At 48.6% G+C, this 21986-nt stretch overlaps 1 protein-coding gene across 1 annotated transcript in view; it reads left to right on the top strand.

Moving 5' to 3' along the window:
- B4GALNT3 (beta-1,4-N-acetyl-galactosaminyltransferase 3) overlaps positions 1 to 21986 on the top strand; it is a 61574-nt gene that overhangs the window by 33021 nt on the left and 6567 nt on the right. Inside the window, exons 2-13 of the mRNA XM_039383134.1 lie at positions 6734 to 6837; positions 7495 to 7572; positions 14049 to 14144; positions 14715 to 14805; positions 15668 to 15768; positions 16131 to 16198; positions 16723 to 16801; positions 17234 to 17300; positions 19052 to 19195; positions 19607 to 19716; positions 20371 to 20471; positions 21732 to 21808. Of these exons, the coding sequence (XP_039239068.1) occupies positions 6734 to 6837; positions 7495 to 7572; positions 14049 to 14144; positions 14715 to 14805; positions 15668 to 15768; positions 16131 to 16198; positions 16723 to 16801; positions 17234 to 17300; positions 19052 to 19195; positions 19607 to 19716; positions 20371 to 20471; positions 21732 to 21808 (1116 nt within the window). The remainder of the gene's footprint in view (positions 1 to 6733; positions 6838 to 7494; positions 7573 to 14048; positions 14145 to 14714; positions 14806 to 15667; positions 15769 to 16130; positions 16199 to 16722; positions 16802 to 17233; positions 17301 to 19051; positions 19196 to 19606; positions 19717 to 20370; positions 20472 to 21731; positions 21809 to 21986) is intronic.

Below are 21986 nucleotides of genomic sequence, written 5' to 3'. Positions count from 1 at the left end.
CGAACCTCCTCTGCCTTCAGCATGGCAAGTGCAGGTAAGCAATAGTTTGCGGTTGTTTTCCTCTAGTTGAAACAGGGGCATTTCTGGAGCTGACTTGGGAGCTCAGCCCCATAATTTTGAAGGATAGTGCAGGAACATCATGGGCTTTCTCACTCAAATCCAGCACTGCATCTCCATATGTGAATCCTCACTGGGCTTTCAGGAGGCAGGTAATATTTGCTGGATAATTTTGCAGCATAAGTGGATTTCATGATTTAACTAGGGCAATGGAAAATTTTAGTGGCAGGAGCAAGATTTGAGTTATATTTTCCACAAAACCTGTTAGTGCCCCAAGCATTGCTTGTCAGTTCCTCCCTTGCTGCATGAAATAGATTTCCTGTACCTAGAGGGCAACAGCAGCAAGGTACTATTTGGTGGATGAGTCTGGCAGTGAGACTACATTAGTGTCCTGAGTAGTTATGTCTACTCATTTTCCAGTCCTTCTCAAGTGCAGTGCTCTGCCTGTTCCTCCATCAAACTTCACGTACTTTTAATGTTCTGCAGCTTATTGTCAGTTTGCAAAGCCATTCACGTAGCAGTGACTCAGAGTTGTACCTGGAGGAAGAATGGAGTAATTTATTTCTGCTCACATGGGCTCTAACTTGTGCTTTATCCCTGCAGTCATATTTGCAGGGTTCTGCATTAACCAGAAATGGAAAGGTTTGCAGGGCTCCATCTGTAACACCAGGTTTCATAGCTTCTTGAATCCTTTTAACTCCAGGAGTGTTGTTCTGATCTTGACCTGAGGACAAGGAGTTCACTCATCTCTGCTTATGCCTTTTGTTGACTTAAATAAGTAACCAAAGAGAATCTCTGGGGTCTACCCTTGAATGAGGGTTTTTTGGTAGTTTCTCTGACCCCATCTGTGATTCGTGACTTGACCTAACCTTCACTCACCCTTATGCCCAGAAACTGTTGGCTGTCCCTTTTCACTGTATCCCTCCCTTACATCTCTGTTTCTAGAAGGTCAGTTTACACCACACCTTTATGCTTTTCTACGCTTGGTGTTGTGGGGCTGCCTTTGTGTGTTTGGTAGACCAGGAGGTGGGTGTTGCTTCCCCTGTGGTGTGGCACTTGCAGTAGGGCTTGCTCTGGTCAGGGTGCATGAAAGGTGTGTCAAACTCTCTAAATATCCTCTTCCCCAGAGCATGATGCAGCATTGCCTGGGCCAGGTGACAAGGAGATGTTTGCTTTTGGGCTGCAGCCACGAATCTGTGCTGCCTTGGGTGCATAGCACAGCATGGCAGCTTGTCCCCGTGATCTCACTGGCCAGAAGTATTTGGTTGCTGGACTACAGCCTCACTGCTTTTGGTGCATAGCATCATGTGGCAGGGTGAAGGTGCTCCCAGTGCACTGCCTCTGTGAGGGGGATATAATCTAAATGAGGGTAACTGAGGCAGGGGGTGGAGCTGAGGTTTGTTTTCAGGGCAGGAGGCTTGATGCATATGTGTGTGAGACTGCAAATAGCTCCCTGAGTTCAGCTCCTGTGTCATGTTCAGTTTTAAGCAACCTTCCCCAGCATTTTTTGGACTAGTATGTTTGTGAGGCACATCATGGTAATCTCTGGGGGTATTGGGTACTGCATCTGCATACCTGTTCAGCCCAGGACTAATACTGAGAAAGACCTCAAATCACACTGAAGTCTTGTCAAATAACAGTAAGTTGAAAATATTCAGTCAGAATAAGAGGAGAAATAAGACGATCCAACAGAGGATTAAAACATCAAGCCATGGTGAGGAGTCTGTGGGTAATGAAGAACATAACCCTGCTTCATACCTGCCAGTCTTTTTCTTGCCCTGTCCTGACAACAAAAAGGAGCAGGATCTCAGATAAGAATTAAAATGCTTTTTGTCCAAACCAGTGGACCTGCTCTTTCCTGAGGCTGCTGAGTGAAATCATTTAGCAGGGTTGCAAAAGGGCTGGATATTATGTGGGTGTTAATAGCATTTGCAGCTATGTAAGCAACAGTACCAACAGCAGAGTAATCAAATCTCATCCTTCAGAGGGGAAACCGATCACCTGAGCGAGGCTGGGATTTCCCCCTTGCACCATTGCCAGCTACCTTTGCAGGCTAATTGAAACATCGAGTGCTGTCTGGGGCCCGGGGCACGACGGTGGCTTGGTGGATCTAATCTCTGAATACACAGAGCAGCTCTGGTCACGCTCCTGCCCCGAGGCCTGATAGCTCCCCGGGTACTGCTGCCTGTTATCTCTGGCTGCGGCTTTCTGCTTTTTTAATTTTTTTTTTCTCTCTTGAGCTGGGCTTCAAGTGCATTGCATAGCTGAGGAGAGGCAGACATGGCCCTGGGCCCTGACCAGGGTCATGTCAAGAATCATCTTCATCTTATTTTCTCTTGCTACAGCTTTTCTGTCTCTTAATGGTTGGTTCACTGGCTCTGTGGGCGACTGGCTCCAGACCGGCTGCCTCTTGTGTGGGTTTCTGTTGTAGGATGCAGCATCTGTCTCAGTCTCCAACTTCTTTACCTTTTTTTTGTGTTCACCTGCCTCTATTTCCAGAAGAAAGCTCAAGTACTGGGGCTTCCCATCTTGAATCCAGAAGGGCAGTTGAGGGTCAACCCTGGTGGGCATTTGGGTCCTCAGGCATCTGCCAGCTGTTTCTGATGGGAACAGGGACAAAAAGGGTGACTTTTCCCTGAAGAAGAACCTTCATGGTTCTGGGCATTGGCTGGTCCCTATGAGGCTTGAACCTTGGACCACCAGAGCACAGAAGTAGAAAGAAAGGTGCAAATCTGCTTGCGGAAAGGATGTCAGCCAAGTACCTGGTTGTAGATATAGGGAAAATGTCCTGGAGGTTGGAGTGAGGATAAAAAACACAATTTGGGTGCACTCTGGGCAAAACCCCTGCCATTTCCATGAACCTATCTGCCCTTCTGTCCCTCTGCAGTGTCTCTGAGAATATCTTCTTGCTCATCGGGTCACTCTCGGCACAAAATTGTACAACTCTCCCCATCTACCACGCTCTGGGGCCTGCTGTGCCGTCGCAGACAGGGATGGGGAAGGGGCAGATCTGATGTCACACCATGCATGGTGCAACTGCAGAGTGCTGGAAGCATGGATACTGCTCTGGTTACAGCGACATCCCTCTCCCTGGACTGTGCTGTGGTGCTTGTGTAGCCACCAGGCAGCTCGGCTGGGCAAGGTGGCCCATCAGAAAGCCATGTACCCTTCTTTCCTGTGGGATGGATTTTGGGTGAATCACTGCTCTGAATCATCCATTGTGGCTGTGGGGAGGCTGGTCCTTATGCCAAGGAGGGCAGAGTCTGTGGCAGCAAGGCTGGCTGCTGCTTTTGGCAAGGTGTGCCTGCATCAGTGTTGCCTTCCTTGGAGGTGTTTGCGGTGAAAAAATAGCCTTGGAAAACAACTGGTCTGCTTTGGGAGGTGATGGGAAATGCTTTGGGAAGTGATCCTCAGAAGAGAGAAAGACCAAGAGCTGGCTGGTGCATCTGTCTAACAGACTAATGGCAACAAAGCCTGGGCCAACATCTTCACCTGGCTGTGAGATAGGCTATTCCCAGGCCTTTGATTTCCTACTTCGTGGTTTTTTCTGCCCTTTCCCATCCTAACCAGAACTGGTTTTGTAGAGGGGCTGGAGCAAAACCATCAAAGCTAATAGTTCTGGCGTTCCTTCTTGGTAATACTGAAGTGTTTGCTGAGGTATTTTAGTTCTAGATTGCTGCTTTTTTCCAGGCGTAGTCTTGTTGACTTAAAAATAGCCATCAAGGGAGAGCTTGGGCCAGCTGAGCTGCTGAGCAGTGCTCATGGAGAGCTTGAGGAAAGGCTGAACCTGTGGCTGAACCTTGCTCAGATGCTCTTGAGACAGAGCAGTGGATGTAGCCAACGGCTTCACTCTCCAGCTGTTGCACAGGAGTGGATACATACCTGAAAGGCAATGTCTTGAATCCTGTGACCTGTGCTGGGGAGAAAACCTTCATCAGCAGTTGCCCTCCAGAGGTGTTCTGACTGCAGGAAGCTGGAGGAGATCTGTCTCTTTTCTATAGCTCTCTCCTCCTAGCGTGGAAAGCACGTGCAAAGCCAGGTCCTCCAAAACCAGCGTGTCCAGTGGAGATCCCTAGGGAAAAGCCAATCTTTTTAGAAGGAACTGGAGTGCCAAGAACTCTCTCTGAGAGGAGGGTTTATCCTATTATTTTCTGAAAATCATTTCCTACCATGCTGGAGAATTAGCTTGCCAAAGCACAAATTATACCCAGCGAGGAAATCACTGCCTCCAGATTAAGTCGTAGTTCTTTTGTCTCTTCCATGTTTGGCTGATGTAAGCGTTAGGTAAATATTTGTGCAACACAGAGAATTGCCTCCCTTTCTTCTCTTCTGCAGGGGTCAAAGAAATGTCAGCCATGGCACTGGTGTGCAGCCAGGCTTCTGTGTTTGCTGCAAGGCAGGCTCTGTGCCAGCCATGGGCAGGAGCAGCCAGAGTGGCTGCCTGTGGTGGCCAACATCCTCTTCCCAGGAAAAGCAGGTTCCCCAATGCTTCATCCAGAGCTTATGCCACAGAGCAGTGAAGTGCCGAGTTTAACAATGAAACCAAATAATCTCTCCCCCGTGCACAAAGGAAGAAAACCTGCCTCTCTTGGCGTCCTCGCTCAGTGAATGTCTAGGGCTGAATTGACTTTTGTTGCCCTTGTTTTATTTTTTTTCCTGATTTACTTGGTTCCTCCCTAATTTAGCCAGTGAGACTTCAATGATCCTTGTGGATACCATCCAACTCAGGATATCCTATGATTCTGGGTCTCCCTTCTGAAAAAAAACAAAAACAAAAACAACCTGCTGTGCTCTCCCAATAATATGATGAGCCCTCAAAGTAGCAAGTCCTGAATTTCACACAAACTACAAAGTCTGTTTCAGCCCCATTCCGAGTGGGACCGTGTGTCCAACTGCAGGACACTCACAAACAGTGGTTTCTGTCTCATTGCTCTGAACGACGTGGAAACTCACCAGTTACACATAAAATTATGTAGACACCAGAATTTCTCCTTCTTTCCCATGGCAGTCAGTCCTTGAAGCACAAGATGTGCTTGGCTGCATTAATCAGTAGATTAATCACACAGCATCTGACTGAAAAATCTTCTGCAGAAGATAAATGCTGATGTTGATATTTTTAGCCATAAACTGAAATGCATAGCTTCAAATCAAAATCTGGGGGTGAGATGATCTAGATCAGAAATTTGTGACTGTTCAGCATCTAACGGGGCCCGAACAAAACTCACACATCCAAGCCAACGCCCGCATCAGGAAAGCAGAACACCCTAGTTGCCTCAAGTCTTGTCTCTCAGTTGAATCTGTGACTACTTTCATGTTTTCCACACTTACTGCACTTTCTTCTCAGTAATTGTCCCCTTTGATCACCAGATCATAGGAGGCAGCTTCAACATCTTCACTTTTCTACTCACCTCTGCTAGATTCCACAGGACCCAGATTCATGAGTAAGGAGAGACAGAGTTTTTCAACCCAGTTTGTAGGTGCAATAACTGGCCAGGGGAAGATGAGTGAGTTGACTGAAGATGGGTATGCTGGCTCTGAAACAGCAGATGTTTCCCCAGAAGTGGGCTGTTCTTCATCCTCAGAGCATGTTCCTGCTATTTCTGGCTGCAAGAACGGTACAGAGGGCTCAGACCATTTGTCTAAATTTGTTGGACTTGAAGATGATGGGATGATTCCCTTTACATACAGCCAACTTCTCTTGACCCTCCTAGAGCTTTGGGGATGATTTCCAGTTTTAAAGAAAGTGGGTGGAGAGCCTAGCTCTGCTCCTTGGTACATGGATGTTGAGTTGGTTTGCCACCAGCTGGGAATGGGTTAGGGCTTGTGGAGGTTTTGGCACTTGCCCTTCATGATGAAGCTGTCATGCGGTGTGGGCACAGCACTGAGGTGCTGGCAGGCTGGTTAGTTGCTGACTGAGTGCCAAAGTGTTTATCAAATCTGAAAACCACATGGTGTGAGCCACTGAAGCACTGCCGGGAGGCTCTGCTCACCAGCACTGTCTTATCAGTGACATGGGCAGTGGTCACAGAGAGCTACAGTGTTATGCTGCATCTGCTCATCTTTTCCCTTCTAAGCCCAGGAGGCCGCCAGAGTTGTAGAAGGAAATCAAGATTGATCCTAACCTCTGGATTGAGCAGACTGGGAGGGGAGGGGATGCTAATATTTTAGGTATTGCAGCATTCTTTGCCATAATTTCCTTCAAGAAGAGAGGATTGATACTTTTACTGTGCAAATAAAATAATATATACAAATAATATGCTTTTGATGGTTAAATTAATTAGTAATCTATTTATTGTCTTATTTTTCTTTGACGTTGCTAGTTAATAAAAATTGATATCCTTTAGTTTGACCACTGGGATTATGTGAGTAATCTACAAAGAGGTTCCCAGTCCTGTGGTGATTAATGAAATCTCTGACATGTATTTTGGATCTATGATGAATCTTTAATATAAGTATTAATAAGAAGGAGGGAAGAGCTTTTGAGGAAGATAAAGGCAATTTCTCTCTCTGTATCAGTCTTCCAACTCCAAGGAGCATAAACAACTCCTGGTCTCTGCTAGGCAATTTCAGAGAGTTAGAGGTTTCTCAGCCTTGGAAGAACCAGTTTATTCTGGTAACTGTGGTGGTTTATTTTATTAGATGTTTTCTGACACCTCTTTCTGTTTCCTCTATACAGGATACGAAAACTGGAGGGAGCTGGCTAAGGTTCTGTCAGACACCAGTGTCCCAGGTGGGGACCCAAGCCTTCAGTTTTACTATCCACAGGAGCCAGGACACCAGGTGAGGAGATTTGGAATGCCTTCTGAACATTTACAAGGGCAAACCTTCCTTTCTGATGCTGGCCCCAAGAGACAGCTCTCTCTTCATGCAGGAAAGAGAGCTCGCCACGGGGCAAAATCTGAGCTGACTCACAGCAGTGTGAATGTATGATGACTCCAGTGTAGTCAGTTAAGTTATTTTAGATGTACTAAGCTACAGCAGTGGGCTGAAGCTGACTGGATCTGTGGCACAGGAAGGTAGCAATGAGCAAGACAGAAGCAGAAATGAAAGGTCAGGAGAGAGTTTGCTGCTCTCTAGTGAAGCACGTCTTGGTACTTTTGCCTAAAGGCAGTGTTGGAAGAGCTATTGCTTGGACATTTTTGAAACAAGGATGGGAAAAAACCCACCAGAAAGTGACCTAAGTTTTAACTCTGTGTTAGCAAGCTGTTATAAAGTATTGATGTCCTTTTCCCTCAGTAGCTCACCTGAAATGTGCTGTCAAACAAGCATTTTCACCCCACCATGGCCACGATAACTGGCCTGTCCTTTGGAAAGGGAGCTTGAGAACTTGTTTTATTTTCTCATATGTTCTTGTAACCAGGTTTGAGCCTTCTTGTTTAGATGTCAGTGCTGTGTCATTTATTGGGTTACTTTGAGTTTCCTCTACTTGTATTTCAGAAGCAAGAGCTGCAAAGAGCTGGGAGGAATAAATCGAATTATGCGGCTGTGGACGACCCTGTCCCATGGTTGCCAGAGGTGGGTGCTTTTCTCCATTGTTTTGCATGAGGGAGGTGTAGCTAGAGACTGGTACACCAAGAATGTAGGGCAGGGACATCTGCCTGGAAATTAATTCACTTTAAGGGAGCTCTGTCCCCTATCACCCCCTCCCTGCTTAATGACACTTACAGACCTGAGTAATCATCTGGAAAGACAGGTGTGTCCAGATTCCAGATAATTTGGTTTTTGCACTAGTCATCAAGGCACCAAGCACCCACCTAAAATTCCCTGAGAGCAGGCAGCCCACTGCCTTCCAGAAAAGTGAAGTTTATTCAGGTCTGGGGTGCGTAGGGCCAAGCGTTCGACAAGAGAATACATGATTGTGGCACGCAGAAGTGTCACGCTCTTGCTCTGGCATTTGCAATCCAGCCCCTGTGTGTCATACATAGAGATTTCTCCACTTCAGTGACACTTCAATGAACAGAGACCTTCTCTGGTGACCCTTACAGACTGAGGTAAACACCCCCTTTGTTTCCTTCATGCCTCGTTTATTCTTTCCTCCCCTGCTCCCTTATCTCATCATTCCTCTTCAGATAAGGGAGCAATGCAATCTGCTTCTAATGAGAGGCCCACCAGCCTGGGGGCATTTAGCTAATGGAACCGGCTCACTAAATTCCTCAAGGTGATTAGAGACCTGCACAAATTAAAGGGCCTCTGCAGCTCCCCTGTGGAGCGAGCCGGCTGCTGGCCCTGTGCTCAGGATGAGATTGTCACTGGTGATGGAGGAAAAGTGTGTCCCTCCAGCATTGCAATGAGCAGTTCATGTCCCTGCAGCGTGAGCTAAAGCTTTCCTGGAAGTAGCCAGCACCAGTCACCTTCCAGTGCCCAGAACCAGACCAGACTACTGATCTATTCTGCTGCTTTGGCTCTGGTGTGCCGGTTCCAACTGGAGCCTGGGGGCTTCCTCTGGCTGCAGGGCCGTGCAGGCAGTGTGTGGGCAGTGTGCAGGCAGGGCTGCCTCGCAGGTGAGCAACTGCTGGCTGAGAGCCAGCGGGACACGAAGGCCAGCACTGCGGCCGTGCACAGGGGTGACAGGAGCCTGTACTGCTCCCCTCTCCCATGGCAACAGGCCATACAGGCTCTGCATGGCATCCCCCAGCTTCTCTGAGGCTTTGCCCTGTGTCTCTCATCCCCTCCTAGGGATTTCTTAGAAGTCTTGAGAACAGGTGGCTGTGGTGTGCAATGAGCCTTCACTGGGTTAGAGATGCAGTTGGTGAGGTACATGCTGTGGCCTGGACAGTTTTCTCTTTGACTCTATAAGGCAACGTTTCCTGCCCTTGCTGCAGGAAGTGTCTGTACCCAGAGGGTCAGCAGAGGCACCCTGACTGCAGAGGCCAGCAGTTCACCAGTACCAGCTGCAGGTGATGGAGAGGGATCCATGGACACAGCTCTGTATAGAGCTGCTTGCTGTCCTCTTAACCACTGGCTGAAATTTCTCCTGACCTGGGGATTAAGTTTTTCTGTGAGTCTGCCCAAATTAATTACCCAGGGTCTGTAATACCATTGTGCCCTCCCCGTGGCATCTGTAATAACTTAATTGCAGCCTGATACCTGGGGTGAGGGGCACCAGGTTGCCTGACACAGGTCAGGGAACTGGGCTTTATTTGAATAGAGAGATATATTCCTGACAAACATAAATAATTAACAGGGTTGCAGGGTGAGCTGGCAGCCAGCATGTCCAAAAAAAGACAGGTTTCAATTTCCCCCCTCTCAGCTTCAGGATATGAAACAAGCAGTTTAAGTCTTCAGCCTTGGATAACGTGGCGGGAAAGTGTGCGCGTAGGAAACCCCTAATGAATTTTTACCCCGTGTCTGGGGGAAGGCAGGGTTCAGCCTCACACCTGGGCTCCTCAAGGTGCCTGCGCACATGATGGTCCCTACCCTTACTGTCGGTTCCAGGCACCACAGCAAAGTCTTCCAGCTTCCAGCATCTCCCACTGCCTCCTCAGGGTGGAGAGATGTCGGATGTCTTGTTTAATTAATTCAGAAAGGTGCCTGGCTATTGTCAGGGCAAAACTGCACTGTTGGGACCATGAGTGTCACCATTTGACACTGCTGTAGGTGTGGGGGAGGATTTTCAGAAAAGCCTGGTTAGCCTCATCATTCTCATTTACCTCTGCAAAAGCTTCTGTACAGCTCTGAGAGGAGAAAGCACTGGGGTGCATTTAAAATGTCCTCCCCTCTGTCATGTCTGCACAGCCTCAGGACTTTGTTCTCTCTCTGAGGGGTGTCCAGGAGCACAGCCCCTTGCAGGCAGCACTTGTATAGGTGCATAGGTGCTGTACAAAACCAAAGCACTGTGCTGGGGTATTGTCCTGCTACCGAACCTGCCCTAAGAGGAAGCATCCTTTCATTAGAAGACTGAAAGACAGAGCTATTGCTGCTTGCTCTGTCCCTGCTGATGTCCCTTCCTTGCCCACTCCTGCCCATCCAGACAGGGAGGGGGCCTGTGTAACTAACTTGTCTTGATGGATTCGCACAAGTGCCCAGCACAGCGGAGCGTGCAGCCAAGCCCAGCTGCTGGAGGCTGAATGTCACCCAGTCAGGGGAGCTGGGCCAGGCAGGAGGAGGGGCCACAGCCACTCTGCGGAGACAGAAGAGTCTTATAAACTCAGGGGTTTCTAGTTGGCAGCACAATGTCGCCTTTCTTCCCGGGCTCAGGCCCTCTCTGTGCCCTGTTTATCATCCCCGGTGCTGTGCATTCCCTGGGCTGCGTGCAGCCACGCAGCTGATTTGCCTCTGTGATGCCAGAGCCACCCAGAATTAAATTAGGAAAGACTTCTCTTCTCCATCCAGCTCCAGTTACAAGGCAACAGGTCATGTCTCTGCTGCTGCAATCCTCCCAGCTTTGCTGCTTGCCCTGACCTTTCTTCCTCGGGCTCCTTGCTCACCAGGAGCCCTTGGTCGTGTGGTCGTGAGGCTGCCCCCCCAGGCAGTTTTGATATGATAGGATTTGGGCTAGAAAGAGAGGTCTGGGTTCTCTGTGTGCTTGATCCTCCTCTATGGTCTGTTTTTCTAGCAGGGGCTGATAATCTAAAATTTCTCACTAGAAGGAAGCAGAAATACTAAAATCTCTTAATACCAAGCCAGGGCTGCAGGCAGGCATTATTTCAGCGTGCTCAGCAGGAAGGGTCAGCACTGGTGCTCGGAGACCAGCCACGTTCCCGAAGCCATGGAGGCCACTGCATCAGCAGTGAAGCAAGGGCCTGTCCCAGCTCTCCCCTCCCTGCACTTGTTAGGGTCCAGCTCTCCCTTCCTTTGGGTCACTGTGTACCCATGGTGTTGTGCTCCGGAGGTTGTCGACCTGCACAGACCTCCTTGGGCAGAACAGCTCTTGTGCATGAGCTCCTGGGCACACTCACCCTGTGCTGACGGTGCCCTTGGTGCACGACCTGTGCCAGTTCTGGATCTGAGCTGGGTTCTTGCAGTGCTGCTATTTCAGCCAGGGTGGACATAAGCAACATAAGGTGGGGTTGGGACAGGGAGGAAGCTGAGGAGCAGGGGGTACCCTCCAAATGGGAAGGCACAGGTCACGTAAAAACACTCCCATTGAAAACACATACTCTTGGCTTCTATTCCTGCTTCTGGCCAAATCAGTCTATCCAGAATTTGCAAAGCAGGTGTTTTTAAGGGGCACTTATCTTATTGCTTGCCAGGTCCTAAATTTCCATTCCTTTGAAAAAAAGGACCAGGTAGTTCTAAGCTGGGAAGTCAGACTTAGTAGCCATGTTTTAGAAAATCCACTGGCATTTCTGTGTGCGTGAATTGGGAATGATGGTGATGCTTATCTGTAACTACAATCTGCAAAAGCCCCAAGCAGGAGACTGTTACTGCATATTCCAGAGGAGACACATATAGCAAACAGAGGAATTTCTCAGCTGCCTGCAATGGACAGCCATGGATTGAGTTGGAGGGACAGAGGTGATAGGATTTCAAAACAGCTGCTAGACTGATGACTTCTGGGGCCCTAAAATTAAAGCCTAGCTCAGTTTTCAGTCCCAGAGCAGCGCTTTGGGCAGCCAGCACTTATCTGTCAATAATGTTCTTTTCCCTTTTGGAGGCAGCAGAAAGTAAGTTAGGCTACTGAAACTCAGGAGAAAAATCTGTTGATTTAGAAAAGACTCTGAAACTGCATGCAAGAAGTACTTATTATTTACCAGTTAATTATTTCTAGTAAGTCTGAGCACAGGAAGGCAAAGTGATCTCGTTTACTCCTGCCAGAATCTCCTCTCAGGATACTTCATAAAGACTTTGGAGACAGGAGTGTCAGGCTACAAATCCCAGGGAACACCTCCTTCACCATTGATGGTGCACCTAGTATAGTGGTGTCTGCCTTATTTTTTAGTAGGCTGCCCTCTCCCTAATCCTACCAAACTCTGCAGTAAAATCTTGTATTGCAGTGGGAGTGGTCCAAGTTTCTTCTGTAAACATTTGAGCAAGTCTAGCCAGTCTTTTGGGATTTCTCTAATAAATATATGGGTTTGCATTTGGGCTACCCCATGCCAAAGCCAGCCCAGCTCCATTGCAGTCTTGAGCTTTGGGAGTATCCCCTGGGTCTGTCTTTGGCAGGAGCAGACTGCAGTGCCAGCCTCTCCACGGTGTGGGAGTGTTGTGCTACATTTCATAGGGCTCTGAGCCTGCTATCTGCAGTGTGCAAGCAACTCTCTAAGAAGAAAAACCAGCATCACTTGTAGGTAGCAGCAGACTGCCATAGGACTGTTTCTGGCAGTGACTCGCTGTGGGAGTGCGTGTTCCATAAGAAACAGCAATTGTCATTATTTGATTTGGCTGAGAAAAGTAGTGTAAGACTCTTGGGTGTGAACCTGGATTTGGCCAAGGGGCATGGGACTGCACAGCAGTTACATTCCAATTCAATGTTTGTCACACTTGCAGTGATTTATTAGTATTGCAAGTTCCTGCAGAGTCCTGGGTTTCTCTTGGCTACATCCATCACCCTGAGCCCTCTGTGCATCTAAGCTACGATTTTATGCATCACTCTGGGGAATTACGTCCACTTTGTCTTGCTGCTTTTCTTCTCGTCTGGCAGAATCCAGTCTAAGGGATGTCAGAAGAGGAGGAGGTAGTAGTGGGGGTAGACATGGGCTTGCAGACATTTGTCAAGCCCTGGCAGTGCAGATACCAGTGAGAGAGGGCTGATGAGAGACCCCTCCAGAACAGCAGTGGTTGTGATGTGTTTTGCCTGGCACACAGAAATGGCTTTCACATGCAGGACTAAAGTCCACAGCTCACAGGGAGCATTACTGGTGCTGAGCCAAGTTTGCTCCGCAGCCTTCCTTCAGTGTATTTCAAAATGCACCTCCAACGCACCATCCTGGGAAAAATAAATCCAGGAAGCAGTTCCTCTGCCAGGAGTGCACGGAGGGGTTGGACCCTCCTCCACTGTGCTGCTGCAGCCCTGCTGGAGACTCCCCAGTGAAAACTAAGAATTTGCTGCCATCTGTAGACATTTGGGTGCTGTTCAGGCCATTCTCCCAGCCCTGCTCACATAGCCCTTATATAGGCAAGACATCCACTGCAAAACCTCCCCAGTCCCAAGGCAACCTATTCCTTTCTTCAGCATTTCGCCATCTAAGGTAGCTTCTACCGTCTCCAGCCTATTTATTCTCCACTGTTGGGTGCCAGTCCTGTGAGGAGGGTTTCAGCATCCAGCTCCACTGGTTGAAGGCAGAGAGCTTGGACTTTGCTGGGGGGCAGACAGTGATTCCCTTCCGAATGGCTCTGACAAAAAGAAGTTTGTCCATTGAGGAATGTATTGCTGCAGTCCCACAGTGGCCAGCAAGCTTTTCCCAGCAAAGCTGTGCTCCAGGTCTCCGTTGGACACTGACAGCGTTTCCTGGCCAGAGTGGCTGCGTAGTGGGGACAGGCATCTGCACCCCCACCTGCCGAGCCTCTGCCTTGCTGTCCCCACTGTCCTCCATGAGCTTTACATCTCAAGACATGCTTTGAGAAGGTGATCTGGCATCTCCCTCCCACCCCTGCAGTGTGTCCCTCTTCCTCAGGTCAGGAAGATAGCCCTGGGATGGTGAGAGAGTCCAAAACACATTCTTGGAGAATGTAGGACCCTACACTTTCTCTGCTGCATCATGGGGGGCTATTGCCACCCTGCAGTGTGTTCCACAGTATTGTCTCAGAGCACTGACCTCTGGTTAAACACCTCCTTAATGGAGTGAACCCTAGCCATGTAGTGAGATGTCCCAAGCATTAGCACAGTTTTCTGGTGCTATTCAGTCATGTATTCCAACCCCAAACCCTCAGCAGATGAGAAACAGGGGGCTGGACCTGTGTCTCCTTCAGACCAGCCCATCGCAGCAGTGGCATCTTCCTTCGCTCTCTCAAGTGCTCCAGTGCTGGGGCCATGGCCAAGGCTGTCAAGACAGGGGAGGCACACAGTGGAGGTATGCAACAATTCATGGTGCCCCGCTTCTGCCTCCTAGTTCCAGGGCCAGGCTAATCTGCACGTGTTCGAGGACTGGTGTGGCGGCTCCATTGAGCAGCTCAGGAAAAACCTGCACTTCCCCCTCTTCCCTCACGTAAGTAAGACCATGACACTTGCTGCCCCACACTTCCCAGCTCTGCTTCCCAGCTGGGTCACCCCTGCTTCCTTCACATCCTGTCCCTATCTCTATCCATCATCTGTCTGTCCTGCTGCTCATAAGCATCCGTCACCTCCCTCTCAACCACTTCCTTTGTCCTCCTGCTGAGGGAGCAGGAGATTTTCACAAGGTGTCAAGGGTGGCGGCTCTTCTGCTGCACAGGGGAGGCTCATTTTTCTTATGCTGGCCTGCCAGGCCTTGGACACACGGTGAAGGAGCCCTGTATTTGGTGCTCTCCTTCCAAGTAGCTAGCAAATGCCACATCCCGTCCCCACCATCTCAATGGCATTCCCATGCAGCTCTCCCATCCACAGCAGCACCTGCTCCAGTTCAGTTCTCATCTGGCCTGCTCTTTCTCTTTGCCTCCATCACACACTGTAGCCCATCCTCCTCTCAGAGCAAACCTCATACTTCCCTCTACCCACCTGTCTCAGGACTTTTATATCTCCCCTTCTTCCTGTCACATCTAAAATTATTTTGGTAATTTTTTTTCTTCTTCCACTTCAGACACGAACTACACTGAAGAAGTTGGCTGTGTCCCCAAAATGGACCAACTATGGCCTCCGGATATTTGGCTACCTGCATCCTTTCACCAATGGTGAGGGTTCTGAGGCTGCTGTGCCACTGCTCACGTCTCTTGTCACCTGTCCCTCCCCTCTCTCAGTCCCCTCCCGGTGCTGAACCGCTCGTGCCTCACCCTGGCAAGCCCAACGCCTGGTCCCTCATGTGGGTGACGTGCCTGACTAGCCGTGGCCTTGGCATGGGTGGGAACACATCTGCCTCCCTTGTAGGGTGGAAAGGAAAAGCACAGGAGAAAACAGATGGGAAGTGCTAGATAAATAACAATGCTGTCGTGAATGCACAGCCCCATGGCGTGTGTGTGGGCACGAACAATCCCTGAGCTTTCCCTCCCTCCCTCGCATGCCCGGGATTGTACATGACATCATTGATGTCCCTGCTGCTACCCGAGTGCATGAATAGCATCTGACAGCAGCTGACATCTGTATCAGCCAGCTGCATGTGTCTGCCCAAAGCTCACCCGCCTCTCGTGGTCCCCTGGCCCTCAGCTGCCATCCCCAGAACAGTGAGACTCAAGCACCCCTGACTCCCTTTGTGGCTCCACGTGCACTTTCCTCCATCCAAACACAGCATCTCACACAAAAAAATTGCTCTGGAACCAAAATAGGAATTCAGTAAGACTTTGCATAGACTTCTTAGCTTTCCAGGTTAGACATCAGATGAAGCCGATGCAGGAAGGACAGTGAACAAGATGCATCTGTAGAGTTTGTTTTCAGTTAGAAAATTCAGAGATGCTCAAAGGGGTGAGGGTGGTATTATCAATAGGGAAGCTATGGTCTCACCAGGAAAAAGGGCAAAGACAGCATTTTAGAGGAGCAGGATCTGTTCTGTGCGTGAGCCCTTACCCCAGAGCCCTACTCACTCCCTCCATCTCTCAACAGGGGAGTTTCAGTTTGCCATTGCTGCGGATGACAATGCCGAGTTCTGGCTGAGCCCAGATGAAAAGACCTCTGGTCTCCAGCTGCTGGCCAGTGTAGGCAAGGTACTGTGCATGCTGCAAGGCTTCTTCTATCCAGGCTTTAGTGTGTCTGTGGGAATGGAGACCTTCCTGACTTGACTTACATACTTCCTTGGACTACTCAAGTTTCTTTTCCTGCCCAACTACAGACAACGCCACCACAGATGCCAGATGGGTATGACATGTCATACCTTAAGCCAGTTACATATTGGCAGCCCCCTGCTCATGATTAAGTGACATAAGTCTGTCCATAGATGGATCTCACAGGTAACTTACCAGGAGGTACTGGAGGGAAGAGAGAGCTCAATTTTCCCTCTTCGTCATTCTCAGTGCAATAAGAAGAGAAGAAACTCATGTTAACTAGAGCATCTTCCATCTCTTCACAGACAGGGAAGGAGTGGACTGCACCGGGAGAGTTTGGGAAATTTCACAGCCAGCAGTCAAAGATGGTGAGGTGAGTGAGCAAAGTCCCTTGCTCCCAGCCACCTTTGCACATGGCCAGGAAATCTCAAGGATGAGGAAAAGGAAAACCCAGGCTTGTCCTGGAGAATTTAGCAATATAGAGAAAGAGATTACTCTGAGGTATTGCCAAAGCTTTGCTGATTTACTGCAGGAATGCAAAACTTAATTTTTCTTCCTCAGAGGAAGCAGCCACCAGCAGATCCAGACTCCTCTATATCAACTATATCCCAAGCTTCCTGCCTTGGAATTGGCTGGGTTTCCCAGAGGCCAAAACCCAGCAGGCAAGACTGAAAGGGAGTTATTCAGCATTAACTGAGAAGGGTCTGTAGTGGTCCAGATGCACAGGGAAAGCTACCTATCTCACTGTCAGCATCTGGATTTTCTTGGCAGCCCTAACCCCGTTCACCCTGAGAATTAGGTTGTTTCATGGGTGTGGTTGCTCCCCACTCATTGTCTGCTGACAAGCTAAGAAATATTCCTTAACGCCCCTGGTGACAGACACGTTGTTCTTCACAGGTTGTCAGCTGCAGGCAGGTACTATTTTGAGGTGCTGCACAAGCAGGATGACAGAGGAACAGACCACGTGGAAGTAGCAGTGAGTCTGTGGAAATGATGATACTGTATATATGTCCCCACAGAGCTTGGGAATGATGTTTGTAACTATTCCCCTCCTTTCCCAGGCCTCAGCTCCTCTTGCATGAGATGTATCTAATCCCTTCCAGAACCCTTACCTACTTCTGTGAGGGATAGTCCTGTCCACATGTCAGGACCCTTTCCTCTGCTTGCTTGGGATAGTTCTGCCCTCTCTGGTCTCCATTGCAGCTTTTTGTCCTTTCCCATTTTGGATTTGTCCTGGGGGATCTCATCTTATTCCCAGTCTTTTGCTGTTAGGTAAATTCAGTCATATCAGGGAGAAAGAGGAAAGCTGCGAACCCATCTGGTGAAAAAAACATCTTGTGCCTGTTCCTTTTTTTCAGGCTTGGTTAACTCCATAAGCACTTCATTTTAATGTGTTTCTCTGTTCCAGTGGAGACTGAATGACCCAGAGGCAAAGTTCAGAGTGATTGACTCCCAATACCTCTCCCTTTTTGCTAGTAAGTATCTTCATCACAGGTTTTCCCAAGCACCTCCCCATTCTTCCAAAATTTATCAGTGGTGTTTCACCATGAATCATAGTCTAGCCAGGCAAATACCAGGCATACAGATCATTAGGAGAAAAAGGTGGAGACAGGTCAGGAGAAAGACTTCTGGACAAGGGTATGACTCATATATAATAGAATTGGAAGTAAGATTGGAACATTATTCCAGGGAAGTCTAGAGGTAGCGAGAAGAGTCTGCAAGGGTGAGAAGTGTTCCAGATGTGAGAGTAACACAGGATGGAGTTTGCTTGCTGAGAGCCAGGGGGAATGTGAGGCCCACAGCATGGGAGGTGTGGGGAAGTGCTGTCAGCTGGACACGACCAGGGAGGGGGCCACTGTAGCACTTCCAGGGGATTTCACACTGGGTCCTGAACACGGCAGGATACACTAGTGATACTGGGAGATGCTGCTTTCTTCTGTACTAGCCTCAAGCCTCTTCAAGTTATTGCTGGATTGCAGCAAACACATCAGTCCAGTCCCTCCTGTTTTGTAAACCCTTCTTAGCACATCAAGTGATGCCTTTATCAGTTAAGGAACTCCTTAGTCCTGTTTATCCTTACCTAGCTTTGTCAGCATCACTTTCCTCTGCCAGCATTCCCCCTTTCCATATCTACTACTGTTGCCTTCCAGCATTTCTGGGTTCTTTCCATGCCAGCACTTCTGTGCATGGAAGACTCCCTGATGTAGTCGAGACATCTGTTTGCTATGTCTTGGATTACAACCTGCTGCTGTATTTTCTGAAACCTGCCATTTGGCCAGGACTAGGCTTTCCATTAGGTCTTCCATCTTCATCCTTTTTCCTTCTTCTCTTTTCTTATTATTAATTCCGTGTAGAATAGAAGACTGACATCTCAGAAGATCCCTCTGTAGTTAGGTACAGTGCTGCAGTCTCACCTTTATCTGTCACCTTCTGCCCATATAGTTTTTCTCTCTTCCATATTAGCCTTTGGCTGTATCATGTCATCCCATTCCTTCTGGGTTCATGTGTTGTTCAGTACCCAAAAGCTGCACACCAGTGCCCTTGACAGCATGTTGCTTTTCCCCTCATGGATATTTGTTCAATTCCCCTCATTTTAGAGTAAGATCTATGGAGATATGAAGTCCCATGGCAGCAGCACCAAGAAAAAATGTAACCAATACTCAGTCTTGAGTTTGAGCTTCCCATTGCTCCTGGTTTACCGTGGGTCTTTATTCCCTTTCTGGAGTAACATCCTCCTCAGCCACTGAAGGCCTTGCCCCGGGGTCCTGATCCTTTTCCAGCACAGGTGGAAAAGGTTTTTTCAGATTTTTCCTCCCATTCATCTTTTTTATCTCCTTTTAAAAGAAATGCAATACTAATGATACAGAGGCATCCAGTAATTCCTGCCAGCATGGGGCTTCTTCACCACACCACTGCTGGTCCATCCAAGACAGGAGGCCATTTTCCTCCATAACTTATCCCTGTGTGTGTTTGCTTTCAGTGATAGCCATGTTCCTACCCCACAGCTTCTGTATTTCCAGCTTTCTGGGTCAGAGCCTTTCCTTCCTGCAGTGTCTTTGCAGTGATGCTCCCGATCAGCACCATTTAGGCATTGCTGTGCCGGAGACAGCATTAGTGCCATGAATGCAAAGCCATTTGGAAAAGGCTGACGTTGGAGAGAGGTGCTTTTTGGGACAAGGGACAAATTAGCCCTTCCTCCCCCTTCTGTTCTCTCTCTGGTTTCTAGACGAGACGCTTTTAAAGATGGATGAGGTCGGGCATATCCCGCAGACATTGGCCAGTCACAGGAGCCGGCCTGCTGACAGCGCAGGCAGCAAGGCACACCCGGCTGACATGTTGAAGCCTGACCCCCGGGACACTCTTTACGAAGGTAAGACTTGCAAAGCAGCTGAGGAGGTAACTGCAGCCTGTCACAGCATGTGTGGTGACACAGCTGAGAAGCATCATCCTCCTACACCACGGTGGTCAAGGCCGTGTTTTTTTTATCCCTGCTGCAGAAGAGAGGGGCTGCTACAGTATCAGTCGCTGTAGGAGACAAAGCACAGACTAAACCCAGCTCCTCTTTCTTGACATCCAACTCACACAACATCCCCAGGCATAATAATTTTTGTGCTAGTGCCTTAGAGGGATGTAAAGAGATGAGTTGTGCAAGGTTTGCTTTATGTGTCTGTTACCATTTCACACGGATAAATAAAAACCAGGGCCAGAAGTAGCTAAGCTGGTGCATCAGTTGCAGCCGGGCTCCTCCTGCAGCGCTCACCCATGTGTTTCCTCTTGCCAGTGCCTCTGCTCAGCAAGTCCCGTGTGCGCCGAGCCTTGCCCGACTGCCCCTACAAGCCCAGCTACCTGGTGAATGGATTTCCTCTGCAGCGCTACCAGGGGCTCCAGTTTGTAAGTTTTATTTCTTAAGCAGGTGCTTGCCCAGGGGAACACAAGGAGGAAGGAGAGAGAGATCCCATTAACCCTGGGGCTTCTCCACCGATCTGAAGCTCCTAGGCTGGTCTGATCATGTGTTCAGGTCTCTGCATCCCAGTACGTGCCAGAGGGCAACGTCAAGGAAAGGGAGATGAGTGCTGTGCACTGCTCATGTGTCTCACCAGGGTATGAGTGTGTGTGTCTTACAGAGCCCCTCAGGCCTCAAACCAAAGAGCTGAGCTTGCCTTCACACAGAGCCTCGCAGTGGCTGAGGATTTCATTCTTTGTGGGGTGAACTGTACCACTAAAGCCCCTGACATCTCTTCAGGGGGGCATGGCCACCTCTCTCCCGCCTAGTTCTCACTCTGTTATTTGAATTAAGCTCACAGTTACAGAGATGGACAGACAGATGCTGAGAAAGGGAGGAAAAGACACACCCAGGCACATATCCTAGCATGCTTCCTTCTGTTTTCCATTCTCACAGCCTGCTACTGCATGCCTTGGAGAGGCAAAGATTTAGTGAGCAACTCCTGCTCCCTTTAAAAAGGGCTGGTTACCCTGCAACTATGTCTGGGTTACCTTGTGACTGATGTCTGGCATTTATGTTTTACTTTGTTTTTCTCTCTTCAGGTTCATTTATCCTTTGTTTACCCAAATGACTACAGCCGCCTGAGCCACATGGAAAAAGAAAACAAATGCTTCTATCAGGAAAACCCTTATTATTTGGAAAGGTAGGATGCTGCAAATGTGGGTTTAGTAGAAGGGAGGGAGGAGATGGTTTGAAGGCTGGAATTGGTGTGGAATTTCATACTCACTTCTGTAGGACTCTCAATTTTTAAAGACTCCCTAAGCCTTGCAAAACATTAAAGCGTTTATAGTTTCTTTTGATAACTTAAGTGGAAATATGTTTAGGTCTCAAGGGGAAACTGCCTCTGCTTTTCTTGCATTATTAACCCAGCAACAGAGTCAGAGCATGTTTGTTTCACTACATCAGGGAGTGTATTCCCAGGAAACTTTGCCTGACAGTGGCTGGAGCCTCCTAAAAGCTATTACTGTGAAAGCCAAACTGTGCTCACCATCAGGATCTCTCTGGGGGAAGAAATACATGTCATTCAGCTTCACTGGGGCCTTGATCTCAGTGGTGGCCCCACGAGAGAACTGCCACTTACATGCTCCCCCCATAACAGACAGACACCTTTCGTGAGGACTCCTGTCCATTCAGGAGGACTTTTTTTACAGGATAAGAAATCACTTTACCAGTGAGATAGCTGATGGTGGCCTCCCTGTGTTCAGGATCTTATTTCACCCTCCAGGACTATTCTGAGGGCTAGAACAACAGATCATGGCATGAGTTTGGGAGGAGACTCGTGGTTCATAATGAAGGATAGGTGGCTACCACGGGCTGGAAGGTGACAACCAGGTTTATTGCTTTGGTAATTCATTTGTATTGTGACTGGATTTGAGAACGGAGGGCCCATTTTGCTTGGCATCAAGCACATGTGGAGGGAAACACCCCTGGAAATCCCTCCCAAAAGCTTGAAGCACAGGCATATAAGGACAGCACATAGGCAGTAGTGGTATAAGAGGAGAGAGAGGGAGATCACTGCAATCAGCTGCTTGAGATGCTTTTGCAGCATGATAGTTTACATTTGTGAGCAGTACATCTTAAGTGAGCTTTAAGGAGGAGTTTAAGGGAGGCTAAAGAAGTGTTTCAGGGTACTTATATTGGGTTTTCCTCCTGCACCTATGAGAAAATCTCTTGAGAGACTGAGATGATAAGGAAGGAAAATGCATGTCTTAGGCACTGCAGAGTAAGATCTGCTTGCCCAAAGATTTGAAAGATGGTGATGATGTTTGGAAAGTAGGATCTAGAGGTGCTGGGTAGATGTAACCAGAGTAATGGATCATCACCTCTGAAGCAATGGCTATTATTTATTTGAAAAGGGCGAAGTAACTTTCATCAAACTTGTGTTTTGCTCCTCCCTCTACAGATTCGGATTCTACAAGTACATGAAAATGGATCGGCCAGAGAAGAGCCTGGACTCTGGAGAAAAGACAGAGCAGCCAGGTAGGGGCCCTAGTGTCACAACCAGAAGATCCTTCCACCTGTCACTTTTTCGTGTGGTCTTCCAGCAGCAGCTGAAAGAAGCTGTTGACTTCCCATAACAAGGAAGTCACAGCCTTTCCCTACCAGATTACTGTGTCTGGGAGGAGATTTTTGCTGCAGCTTTTACTTCTTTCAGGGG

The sequence above is a fragment of the Pipra filicauda genome, unplaced genomic scaffold (genome assembly GCF_003945595.2).
Source record: "Pipra filicauda isolate LSUMZ 115617 unplaced genomic scaffold, ASM394559v2 scaffold2_size9829703_pilon, whole genome shotgun sequence".
Lineage (NCBI taxonomy): Eukaryota > Metazoa > Chordata > Aves > Passeriformes > Pipridae > Pipra > Pipra filicauda.
Note: the sequence above shows the minus strand (reverse complement) of the source record. Positions and strands in the feature narration are given on the sequence as shown.